The sequence below is a fragment of the Podarcis filfolensis genome, assembly GCF_964270895.1.
Source record: "Podarcis filfolensis genome assembly, chromosome: 4".
Taxonomy (NCBI): Eukaryota; Metazoa; Chordata; class Lepidosauria; order Squamata; family Lacertidae; genus Podarcis; species Podarcis filfolensis.
In genome coordinates, this window is record NC_139607.1 from 68,931,049 (window position 1) to 68,943,892 (window position 12,844).

At 42.0% G+C, this 12,844-nt stretch overlaps 1 protein-coding gene across 2 annotated transcripts in view; it reads left to right on the forward strand.

Moving 5' to 3' along the window:
* The window catches only part of CBLB (Cbl proto-oncogene B), a 57,791-nt gene extending 51,661 nt beyond the window's left edge, over nt 1-6,130 (forward strand). For both annotated transcript variants that reach the window (XM_083611516.1, XM_083611517.1), the window contains exon 19: nt 1,487-6,130. In XM_083611516.1, the coding sequence (XP_083467642.1) occupies nt 1,487-1,749 (263 nt within the window). In that variant the 3' untranslated portion in view covers nt 1,750-6,130. The remainder of the gene's footprint in view (nt 1-1,486) is intronic.
* The last annotated feature ends 6,714 nt before the right edge of the window (nt 6,131-12,844 follow it).

A 12,844-nucleotide genomic window follows, 5' to 3' on the forward strand; every position in this document is an offset into this window, starting at 1 on the left:
GGAAGGGGGGGACAAACTCAAACACGAGGTAAGAGCTATAGAGCCCTTGTAGTGACCAGCTGAAAGGCAACAGTTCAAAGAGACACCAACCTTTGCTGGTTTCTCAGCTATGTCAATGGAGCTGTCCCCCAGCCTTCTCTCTCTTTCTCTCCCTCTAAATTTATTTTTATAATTTCCACAAATTATTACAAATTAAACGAAATTATTTTAATTTAATACAATTTCTTAAAATCAGGTTTTCCGCTCCTGTTGCAAACACATGTTGATCATTCCCTCCCATAGCAACATCATTTCTTATTTAGTGTCCAGTTGTCATCCTTCACTTGGTCCAGGAGCGCCTCTTGATTAAAGCCAGTTGTTCAGATTAAGGAGGAACCATCCGCAAACCATGCCAGTAGCGGAGGATCATCCATAGCAGGGACACCCCCCAGGTCACTCCCACTCTGCCTTTCAAGTTGGCAGACACAGGATTGCATGGCACTGCAAGATATTGTAAACTCCCCAGACTCCACTGGGGAGCATTGCGAGGATTTATGCCTCATAAATCCTCTCTTTCCCCTGCCTGAAATTCTTTGCAGCCCCCAGAGGGCTATGAAGAACATCCGCCATTGATCATGGGTGTGGCCGGAAACCCCAATCTTCTCTCTTCTTGGAATGGCTGTTGCAATGAGGGAGGAGCCTGATTGGGCTAGTTTTTCAGGAGAGCTGATAGACAAGGTCCTCCAGTGCCATCTCTTCCTCTTCATTTACTGGCGAATGGGTTGGCCATGCCAGTTCCTGCTTCTTTCCTAAATATCAGCCATCTCTCACCATAGAAATTGCTTTCATGGTTTTTTATGTTCTTTGTAAAATTTCAAATTGTGTGGTGAAGACATAAAGATGAACACTCCATAGTTGATATCCATGGAAGATATTTAAACCCTAGCTTAGTTCTTGCACTGAAACCAATCGGATTTAAGAAGCTTAATTTTGACTGATTGTGTCCTTTCTTTTTCTGCTGTTGGCTACAGGCACGTATGACTAATTCTGCCACAAAATAAAATGGAAAATCATTTTGATCTTACCTATACAGAATTTAAATGGAACTGTGGATTGTTTTGGTACATGGCCTTGTACCAGATTTCCAATTCCATTCAGGTTTCATTGTGAGCTTTGATAACTATGTAAGATTGGTCCTTAGATTTAAAAAGGCAAGAAGCCAAATTTAGTCCCAATCTTGATTATCAGTGATCTGCTGTCTCATATAACCTTATTCTTCATTAAGTGTAATCGTATGGTGCATTTAGGAAACAGTATGTGTAAAAATATAAATGACATATGATGATTCAGGTTTGCTGCAAACATTTCCCCAGCACCCTAACAAATTAAGCTAATTAATAAAAAATTCCACACAGAAACATTGGCTGTGAATAACTATGAATGTTGGTTCTCGTTACATTTATTGAGTATCAAATTGTGTTTTTCTTTTGATTTTCTTCTTGTGCAGATGGTTCACAAGCACCAGCCAGACCTCCTAAACCACTGCCCCGCCGGACTGCTCCAGAAATACACCATAGGAAGGCACATAACTCTGACCCATCTATAGAAAATGTTGATGCAAAAATTGCAAAACTTATGGGAGAAGGCTATTCCTTTGAAGAAGTGAAGCGGGCGCTTGAAATAGCCCAAAATAACCTTGATGTAGCACGGAGCATTCTAAGAGAATTTGCCTGCTTTCCTCCGACCATTTCCCCACGCCTCAATCTATAGCAGTGTGGAAAACCTTGCAGCAAGCCTGTCCTTCTGAAGTTTGTGAGTGTGAACTTGAGAGCTAACATGCAAGTGCAACACTGCGTGCAAGAGAGAGCTTATTCTCAAGACATTTTCAAAGAGTAGAGTTCCAGCAGTTTTTCAGGGAGGGGAAACTGCTCCTTTCAAGACATAAGTGGATTTGATCGTCTGTATTTTTGCTAGCCATACTTTTTTGAATCAGGGTTGAACTGACAAATAATTTAAAGAAGTTTACTTCCCATAAACTTTTAATCTGTGAAATGCATTTTCATGTTTACAAGGTGGTGAGTGACCATTTTCAAGCTGATAGTCCTCTTTTGTTCTTGTTCATATTTTCTACTCTTGTGTAGCATTTCCAGCTGTTTTTGTACTGACTTGCCCCATCAGCTATAAGTCACTTATTTCTTCTCTCCATTTTTTCTTTTAAAGAAGCTTTAATCTCTCCCCCCCCTTTTTCTTTTCTTTTGCATTTTAGCATCAAGCAAATGCAAGGGGAAATGTGGCCTTCACTACTGATTTTTCCCTACTGTTGTATCTTTGCTATTTAGAGAGAGAAAATTGAATGTGTAATACATTGTTTTGTCTTTGGTCTGCCTCTTGGAGGGCATTTTGACTGCAACAGTGGGCAGCTTTTCTTTGACATATGGCCGATAACTTTCAAGGTCTAGATGGCTTCAATTTTAAAATAAATTAAACGTTCACAATATTAAATTGCATTATATGATAGTTTCCCTGAAATGTAAATTGTACCTGGAACATATACTAAAAATCCATTTGTATGCATTTCAGATTAGCCCTTCATTCCATGATGAGCTTGATGAAAGGTGCCCATGTTCATGCCTTGAATATTATCAGGCATGCCAAATAGATCCATTGTGTCGAGTTATATTAGCAGTGACCAGGTAGACCAGGTGGGATCAGTTAATTTCCTGTGTGAAGAATTATTTGCTGATTCATCACAGCTTTGGGGACAAGTTCATATTAACACAGGTGCTTTGAATCTTTGCACTGTTGAAACCAAATGCAATTATTGTGGCACTATTTCTTCAAAGCTCACATTATTACCTTAAAAGCACATTCAGTGCCAAGATCAACCAATTGCGCAAGATTTTCCTTTTTGGAGATACTTTAAATATGTTTGCCTTGAGTTCCTAATGGTGCCCCACACTGTGACGTTCCAAAGCACAGGCTAAATCAAGACCTTCAACTTCTTAAATGAAGTGTTATTGGTAACTCCAGAAAAAAATCCACATGTCCTCTCATTCTTCCTTCTCTTGTCAACATTGAAGACCCCCCTTTACTTTCACATACACTCCCTGACATTGTTTAGCCGGAATGACAGGTGGTCCAAATGAATTCAAGCTTTGAGATGGGGAAAATGCATATCGTCTATTGCTCATGCAGCTGTTGTGAAGAATACAGTCTGAATACACTGACTGCTCTGATACCACAATTGTGTTCAGAGCAGGAATGAAGGAAGGTGTGGCTACACAAATGTTGCTGGACTGCAACTCCTTTCCTCCGTAATCGTTGGCCAAGTTGGCTTCGCCTAAGGAAGCTGGAGTTCAACAACATCTACAGCGAGGGGTGGGGATCATTTTTCAACCCAAGGCCTACATTCTCTTGTGAGGAACCTTCTGGGATCCGCATACTTCTGAAGAGTGGGGCAGCAGCAAAAGTGGTGAAGCAATGGATGTGGCTCTTACCTTTGAATAATAGGCTACATTTCGTCCATGCAGACAGAAATTTATGTACACATCTGCATCCTTGATCAAGGCAAGCATGACATGGTCACTGTTGAAGGCTACATTCCAGATGAGCACAAGCACTCAAGGAAGGCATGGAGCAGGTCCAGTGAGGAATGTGGTCTGAGGAAGGAAGGGTCCAGGGAGTGTCCCAAAGCCAGACAGAGAGGCCTGAGGGTTCTTTTCTAGATGTTCATAGGTTCATTGCCCCTGGTTTAGAGCCAATATAAGGCACCCATCTCTTCAGCCCTACCACCATATGTGACATGCCCAACATCACCTGGCCTAGTGGTTCAACATCCAATGAAGCTGTTGTGACTTTATAAAAACAGATGCAATCATTCAGAGGAACTCCTGTTCCTAATTGAATATAGACTAGTGGAAAAAAGTACTGCAAGGAGGGAATCAGGAACCAGGTCTCCAAAATTAAGGCTGTGACCCAATTTCCAGAAATCAGATTAGGCAAGATCAGCGACATCTCAGTTTGTGGTGCACATCCTCAGCCCTTTCCCTTGGGTCAGTTTTGAGAAGGGCTTTCACCTAGCAACCCATTGTCACAACACTACTTGATTTGATTTTGGCACTCTAGCTCATTTATGGTGACAAATTCTAAATATAATTTATATTGGAATTCCAATTTTTCATATCCTATATTCTTTCATAAAGATCTGAACATATGACATACCCACTTCTAAACTGTTCAAATTGTAATTCTGTGCAATCATACTTGGCTATCTCTTTGGTCCTCATGAAGAGACTTTTGGATAAGTCCCGAAAAGGATCATTAAGAATGGTTTTGAGCCTTCTAATTCCTTGTTGATGTGCTGCTAAGTTAAAAAGCTGCAATTTTCCTACAGAAAACACAAGTTATATTCTGCCATTTTAAAAGATTAATATATTATAAAGAGGGAAAGGACTACTTGCCATAGCACAAGACCTTCAATTGCAGTAGAGACGATTGTTTTTAGCATAGGTCAGTGGGTCCAAAACTGTTTGGGGGCACCACTCTCTGGGTTCCATAAACTCAGCCCCAGTGCCCTTCTACCCTACCTTATAAAAAGCATTATTCAAATAGTGGTATGTACAACCCACAAAGGAAGAGAATAAACAATAAAATTCAAAACAGTAACGATTAATTGCACATTTATTCACAATCCGATTAAATTATTTAAAGTAAATTTTTTTGATGCGTTTGATCCAGTGATGCCTGCTTTTCAAAGTCTGACAGTCATTTACACCTTCAGCATGCCCTTGCCTCTTAATGCCCACGCTAGGTCATTCCACCATCCCTTCGCGGGCAGTACTGCCCACTTTGGGAACCACTGGTATGGGTATTTAGGAAAAGCACTAATTCTACTCTCCTAAAGTGCGCAGTGGGGTGTTTTGTGTTACTGGGATGACTCCAGTAGATGAAGGCTTGTGAAAGAATATGTCAACATACTCATAAACCAGGCTTCCTCAAACTCGGCCCTCCAGATGTTTTGAGACTACAACTCCCATCATCCCTGACCACTGGTCCTGCTAGCTAGGGATCATGGGAGTTGTAGGCCAAAAACATCTGGAGGGCCGAGGTTGAGGAAGCCTGTCATAAACTGTCCCAAGTCTGGATCTAATGAGTCTAGGATTCATAAAGTCTTTGAAGAGGTTACAAGGCCATCATATCCCAGTGAAGAATGTCCACATTAATGCCTACTCAATCTAAGTCACCCCATGGATGACAGAATGGTCCTGAAAAGCATTCTTAATAATATAGCCATGCAAAATTAGCTCTCTGATGGTTTGGTTATTGCTCATGAATTAGCAGAATAATATGGCAAGAGTTCTGTTCTGAACAAGGTCTCTACATTACCACAGAAAAAGGGCTTGTTCATACAAATATTCACACATATTTAAGCACACTGTTGTGTTTGGTAGCACATAATTCTCAATGAATTTCAGAGGTATTTAAGCTACTCAGAATGGTGGTCCTGTTCCTACATCCAAGACTCACTCAAGAGCTTTAATTAATCATTTCAACATAATGTCAGCTTTCTGCTAAAGAATTCTAAAATTGCTGACTCAGATGATGGGGCACATCGACAATGCAGACATATGTAATGCAAGCAAACTCAACGTCTGTTAAATGAGCTGCTGTTTTAGTGCTTGATCAGTGTCCTCAAATAGCCAACTAGTCTTGTGCCAGGTTTGCTTAAATCCCATGTGTGTGCTTGAGGATTTTTCATAATGTGAATTTATTTGTACCAGAATCATATTTCCAGCTTGAAGCTTTACTTTGCACTGACCTGGTAAATATTTTAATTTGTGTCTTAAAAGCTTGACAAACTTGGAAGCAGATAAGTGTGTTTTTAATCAGGTACTGCCTGTTGACCTGGAACATAGTGCTTCTAGGACTGGTTTCTTGAAAGGACTGCAATAGTTTTCATTTTTGAAGGTTTATCTTCTAAATAACTATTTTATCTGAAAAAAGCCTTTTTATAAACTTGTCTAACGTGGCAAACATAGTGATGTGATCAATTCCTATTTTATTCAACATTCTTTTTTCAATTCTGAATATTATGTAACCTCAAATTACTTTATCTGTTCTTGTAAGGTATTTTATAAAAATGTTAACAGAATCATACATTTTCTTGGAGTGTGTTTATTAACTTGTTTTACCCAAGCATCGTGTCATTTCCACAGTTAACCTGCAAGTGGATGGATTTGATATTATTTATATGGACTTGTGAAGATGAACAATTTTTTAATAATATGTTGATATCCAGGAAACCTCTGTACCACTGGACTTAATAATCATGTTCTCAAGTTCATGTGTGTGTGTTTGCATAACAATTGTGAGTTTCCATTGGTCTTGCATAGGAATTGTGTTCTTGTTAAAGTTCTGGTTATAGTCCTTGTATGTTGAGTGAATACACCATTTGCATAATAGATTCCTTAAAAAAAAAAAAAGGTCAGACTCCAAAGAGCGATGATAGACATATTTGAGGACTTCACATCATGGCATTTCCGCCTTTAAACAACAGACCACTGTGCCATAACACAGACTACTTTTAAAAGGTGTATCAGTTTCAAAAGTGTCTTCCTTTGTGGCATGGGGGCCTATTTGAGAAACTCAAGTTTGATGAGCAAAATAGGATTCGTTTTGTTTTATAAGACTAGGGATATGTAACAATAGTATGTTATAGTGTGTCTGGGACTACCTCATAAATTGTCTAGTGACAACTGTATATAGAATAACTGGCTTCTTTCTCTGAGAATGGGATCACTGATGAGATACAATTGTTTTATTCTCTTCTATTATCTGGTTCCTCCAGCATCGTAGCACTTCACTTTCTCTGTCCGAATCCTTGTAGGGATGTGATCTGTGTGTGTGGACTTCTTGCCCAGCTTAAATCACTTTGCATCTTTTTAGTCCCTATCTTGGTGGCTGGCATTTCAGTTTTCTTAAGGAAAAGCTAGCACTCATTCTGGTTTCATCTTCAGAGGAGATGTCCACTAGATAGCACTCTTAACACATACTACTTTTGGCTTAGAAGAGAGTTGGGCATTTCATCTTCTGTTAGCAATTAAAAGTTGAGTTGTAATAATACTATGAAGCTATTCAAACAAGTATTTGAAACAACTCAGTTCATGGTTTTCAAGAACCCAATGTAAAACAGAAATCAGATCCATTCTCTTAAGTTAGAATAGACTGCTAAGTCTTAATGCAAGATAAAGGGTTCTGCTGAAGCAAGGAACCTTAAGTGCTGGGGAACGATAAGCAATCATTTTACAAAGGAATTGCATAATGCTCCTTTTGACAACACTTTTGAGAATGCTATGGAGCCTGTGGAAGGCTATCAGTTGATATGAATGATGAGTAATGTACCAGGTGGAAAGTTGGCAACTTACTCTTTAAACAAGTTACTGAAACGTGGGGCTTTCATGAGCCTACAGTAAAAATAACATTGATAGCCCCAAACTCCATTCTTGAAGCAACTGTATACTATACCTTGTTAGATTTGTTTGTAATGCAGTGGTAGCTTGGGTTACATATGCTTCAGGTTACATACTCTGCTAACCCAGAAATAATACCTCGGGTTAAGAACTTTGCTTCAGGATAAGAACAGAAATCGTGCTCCGGCAGCGTGGCAGCAGGAGGCCCCATTAGCTAAAGTGGTGCTTCAGGTTAAGAACAGTTTCAGGTTAAGAATAGACCTCCGGAACCAATTAAGTACTTAACCCGAGGTACCACTGTATTTGTCACGGGTTGTAATGTGAACTTTCTCCATAAAATGGCAGGTCAATGGTTGGCAGCTCTCATCCACGGCAGCCAGCATGAGGATCTGCCAATGGTGCAGTTGTTGGAATCAGACTGAAGAATTTATTTTTAATTCAGCAGATTTTCAAATGTGCCCCATGTATGATGTCCGTCATACAGGGAAATGTGGCTATCCACAACAATCAAATCAGAATGATCCACAATAAAACAAGAATTGTTGTCTAACATAAGCATTTTCCCCACTCATGCTTTCAAGGGTAGGTATTAGACCAAATGGAAAATCAATAAACTCTGAAGACTATTAGGTTGTCATGTATTAAGATGATTGAATGCACATTTATCTTTCATGGGCCCCTGTAGTTGGGCCAGCTGAAGGGTGTCCGTGCTCTTTGCTCTCAGGACCTGTCGGACTGTCCTCCAAATCTTGGCTGTGTGCTCTGCATGAAGGCTAACCATGCCCTACTTGGTGTCTATCACTGCTGCCCAGTGCACCATGATCCGTGCTGAGTCCCCCCCCCCCATGTTCACCACAAAGCTGTGGTTTTGTAGACACTAGGGTCTCTTATATACTTGCAACTTGTTGAAGACAGTCTGAGCAGATATCCTGGTTCAAATACTGATTGACCCTCTTGCGATCCAGGATGGCCTTCCATTTTTACACCTCCTTTGGAACCATTAACAAAATGGAGTAGCAGCCAGATCACCTCTGTGGTTCTGCCACATGCTCTGTTGCCCTGATATCCAGCAAATGCTGGAGTGCCTGAAGCATCAGGAGCAAAGGGGGGAAATGGGGAGGGAGTAGCTGGTCAAATTCTATCCTGTAATCCTGGTGGATGGTGCTGAGCAACCACCGGTATGTACCGTATTTTTTGTCCTATAGGACGCACTGTCCCATAAGGCGCACCTAGTTTTTTAAGGGGGAAATAAAGGAAAAAAAATTTATTTTCCCCCCAGGTGCAGGGCTGGGGCCAACAGAACAGGCAACTCTCCACAAGCCGTGGGAGCCCACGCCAGGCTCCCGCGCTTTGCAGAGAGCTGCGCAAAGTCTGGGCGCGCTGAGCTGAGCGCGCCCAGCTTTCAGCATGCAGGCAACTCCGCAAGCCGCGGGAGCCCAGCTCCCTTGCGGAGAGCTGCGCGAAGCCTGGAGAGTGAGAGGGGTCGGTGCGCACCAACCCCTCTCGCTCTCCAGGCTTCAGCAAAAGCCTGCATTCGCCCCATAGGACGCACACACATTTCCCCTTCATTTTTGGAAGGGAAAAAGTGTGTCCTATAGGGCAAAAAATATGGTAGTTGTGGCCTCCAGTAACTGAGGAAGTGCTGCAGCTTCCCCCTTCCCTGGAAGCTGGTCGGAGTCAGGTCTGTTGCTGCGTCTTGTAGTAACTATCTTAAGGCCTGTTGAAGAAGGAGTTCTGGTTATTCTGGTTTCTGTTTGAGAAGAACCCCACCTGCCCACCCAGAGGACTTCTAGGCCTTGTTGTTGAAGGAGACTTTGTAGGCGCCAAAGGAGGAATAATTTCCCTTCTTACCCTTTCTCTCAATCCTTACTTCAGAGTTAACATGGTCTCTGCCAGGGTGTCTTCCAGCCCCTCCCCAAATAGCTTGTCTCCTTCGAAGGGGTCCCTGGCCAGAATGGTGTTGGCATCTGCCTGCCACTGTTTAAGCCAGAGCTGTCTGCACACTGCCATGGCCCTTGCTGAGAATGGGTAGTGGCAACCCACACAGGACCCCCTTCTTCCCTATGGAGAAGGAACTTATCACAGTAAGTACCAACATGCACTTACCTCTGATGAGGCACTAAGTCTCAGTGAATCCAAAATTTGCAACTTAGCCTTGATGTAGATGCTGAACATGACGTAACTTCATTCAAGTTGGTTTTAGTATGTGATAGTTCCTACCTTTGATTGTTCAGGCCAGTGCTACTCAAAGGGGTGGTCTGCAGACCAGTTCTAAGAAAATTTTGCAGAAGGGAAGTTCACAGAAGGAAAATTTCCCTGGCTCCTACTTCCCTCTGTAGCTACCTGCACCCTCAAAAAGTCCTACCTGAATGTTCAGATAGCTTGAGAAGCACTAGTCTAGACCATTTCATCTTACAAACTTGGGCCACAATCTACAAAAGCGAAGACTGCAATAAAATGCTAGGATGCAACAGGTTTTCCATTGTTTTTGTTGCAATAGACTAACCAGGCCACTCTTCTAAAAACTTGTGTTGCATATGAATCGTGTACTGAATTTTGAAGTAAATCTATATGTCTATCCTCACCCTCAAAACTCATGCCTGGCTCTGTGCTTTTGTGAAAGATGCCTGAGTAAAAGACGTATTGGCATCTGGACAGAGTAAGCTGTCTGTTTCATTTCGAGTTATTTGAAATGCTTGCCTTCAGCAGCGGTAGTCAATACCTAATATATCTGGGGTAACACAATGGGAAAGAAGAAAGGCTGGACGGAACAAAAGCCCCGGCTCACCTATGCTATTGATTTCAGTCCGCATCCTCTCATTAGTTTCAGTTAAACATCTTGTCCCACAGCTCATATCATAAATTAAATCAACTGACTTAGAAGGAAAGCTGCAGCTCTGTCAACTGTCCCATAATGAAGAGTTCAACTGAGAGGTGAAGGCCGTGACATTCCTCTCATTGTCTCAAGAGCACAGGCATTACTATGTATTGCAAGGGCTTGGCTCTTCTTCAAGCAGGCCTCATCTCTTTCCCTTCCTTTGTGCTAAAGAGCTGGCCTTCCTTTTCAAGAGCTTTTTTTAAATCGAAGTTTGAAACTCCTTTCAGCTGCTGCACTCTTGCCTGAAAACACCGGTCCACAACCCCTCCTGACCAGTGTTTAAGGTTTCTCTTAAAAGGCTCCTGTGTGGGAAGAAGCAACATTGTGGGGGCTGCAAAGTACAAGAGGGTTAGATACTTTAAAAGATTTAAATGCATGTGTCTTTTGTTTAATTGCAAGTCTTCTATTGTGACAATATTGCTTCAAGCACCTTCTAGATCAGTGGTTCCCTTTTTTGGCCATGCCCCACCTAAACATCTCTAAAATCCTGATGCCCCCCCCCCCCCCGGACATATAATTCTTACTATTCAATAAGTAAGAATTCACATGGAGGAAGCCTAAAAGGCCACTCACTGTTAATAACTCATTCTCAAATTTCCCCCCTTAAAAATCAAATTGCCCCCCTGTGGGGCGTGTGCCCCACGTTGGGAACCTTAGATGGAAAATGTGATATTGATGTAATTCTGTGTTCATAACCTCTACGGTCCTGTAAAGCACTCTGAATTGAATGAATCGCTCCCCACCAGCTTGCACCCTCAAACTGGCCAACATAACAAGAAACACACAGGAAGAAGAAAGTACACATGGGCGTTTCTTATTTTCAGCATGATAAACAGATTTGTCTGGAGGATGAGGCAGTAACCAGCTTGCAGGTGAGTGCATCTGGCTAATCCTCAAATCAGATGATGGAGGAAGCGATGTTGATGGAGGGTTTCAGCCTAAGCCTAAGGGATGGTTCCCATATGAACGGTCAACACTTCATGACTGATGCATCAATGGTGACTTCTGTTATGTGTGGGAATTTTAATTTCTCGCATTCCTTAAACAAGGCTTCACCAACCTGTTGCCTTCCAGATGTTGTTGAACTACAACACACTGCTGGCTGGGGCTGATGGCCTTTATAGTCCCAACAACATCTAGAGGACAGACCAAAGTTCTATTGAGGTGTTAAAATCATAGCATTACAAGGAAGAGAACCAGACACTGCCTTCTGGTCCTGTCATTGCTGCTTTGACTCCTGCCAGCTGCAGGACTCCAGATCACAGAGAGAGCCTACACATCTCAGGTGGGTTTCCTTGTTGGAAGTATTCTCCCAATGTGCTTATGGTGCAAGATCATGGCAGGCCAGTAAGGGCCATTCCACAATATGTCCTCATGCAACGGGGTGATTTTAAATGCTTGAACAGGGCAAAAGTGGCTCCTAATGGAGCTGGTTGCAATGAATTTATTGTCAAGTGATCAGAAATCAAGTGATTTAGACATAGATTTCCTGCTTTGTCTAGCTAACTCTCATCTCAGAGTGCAAATCAATCCTAATGACATTATGCAGAGGTCCTGTTCAGTTTTGTGTCTCAAACTGCATAGGACTTTAGCATAATGTCATTAAGGATTGTATTATTAATGTTGAAGCTCGTACTGATTACTCAGTGATTAGTGACATAATTGGAAATCTGTGTTTTGTAACAAATATCTTGCCCCGCGGCTAACTATTATATCTATGTTTTATGAAGTGTATTTCCCCTTCTGCCTTTTTTTTTAAAGCACCTGAAACCATGTAAAACTTTTAAATATATCTGAACAGCAGCAAAAGCAACAGGCAATAAAGGAGCACAAAATATGACCCCAAAAGACTTGCACGTTGATTTAAAATACTTTTAAAATAAAATAAAATTTTGGTCTGCACTGAACATCATTAGAAAAGGTGGTCAGGTGATCTTCACTAGCAGGTGCAAATGCTGTGGTACTTGTAGACTATAGATCTCTGCTATGCCTCGCCATTCTTTTGTGAACAATAAATAGTTCTGTTCATCTCCAAGAATAGGGTTAACATACTTAAATAAATGTGTTGTCTTGCCTTTCCATTAAAAATTGGGGGAAAGCCCTGAAGCTAACTTTGCAACCAATAAAGCAATATAGGTAAAGGTAAAGGTAAAGGTACCCCTGCCCGTTCGGGCCAGTCTTGCCAGACTCTAGGGTTGTGCGCTCATCTCACTCTATAGGCCGAGAGCCAGCACTGTCCGCAGACATTTCCGGGTCACGTGGCCAGCGTGACAAGCTGCATCTGGCGAGCCAGCGCAGCACATGGAATGCTGTTTACCTTCCCACTGGTAAGCGGTCCCTATTTATCTACTTGCACCCGGGGGTGCTTTCGAACTGCTAGGTTGGCAGGTGCTGGGACCGAACGATGGGAGCGCACTCCGCCACGGGGATTCGAACCGCCGACCATGCGATCGGCAAGTCCTAGGCGCTGAGGTTTTACCCACAGCGCCACCCGCGTCCCATAATAAAGCAATATAAG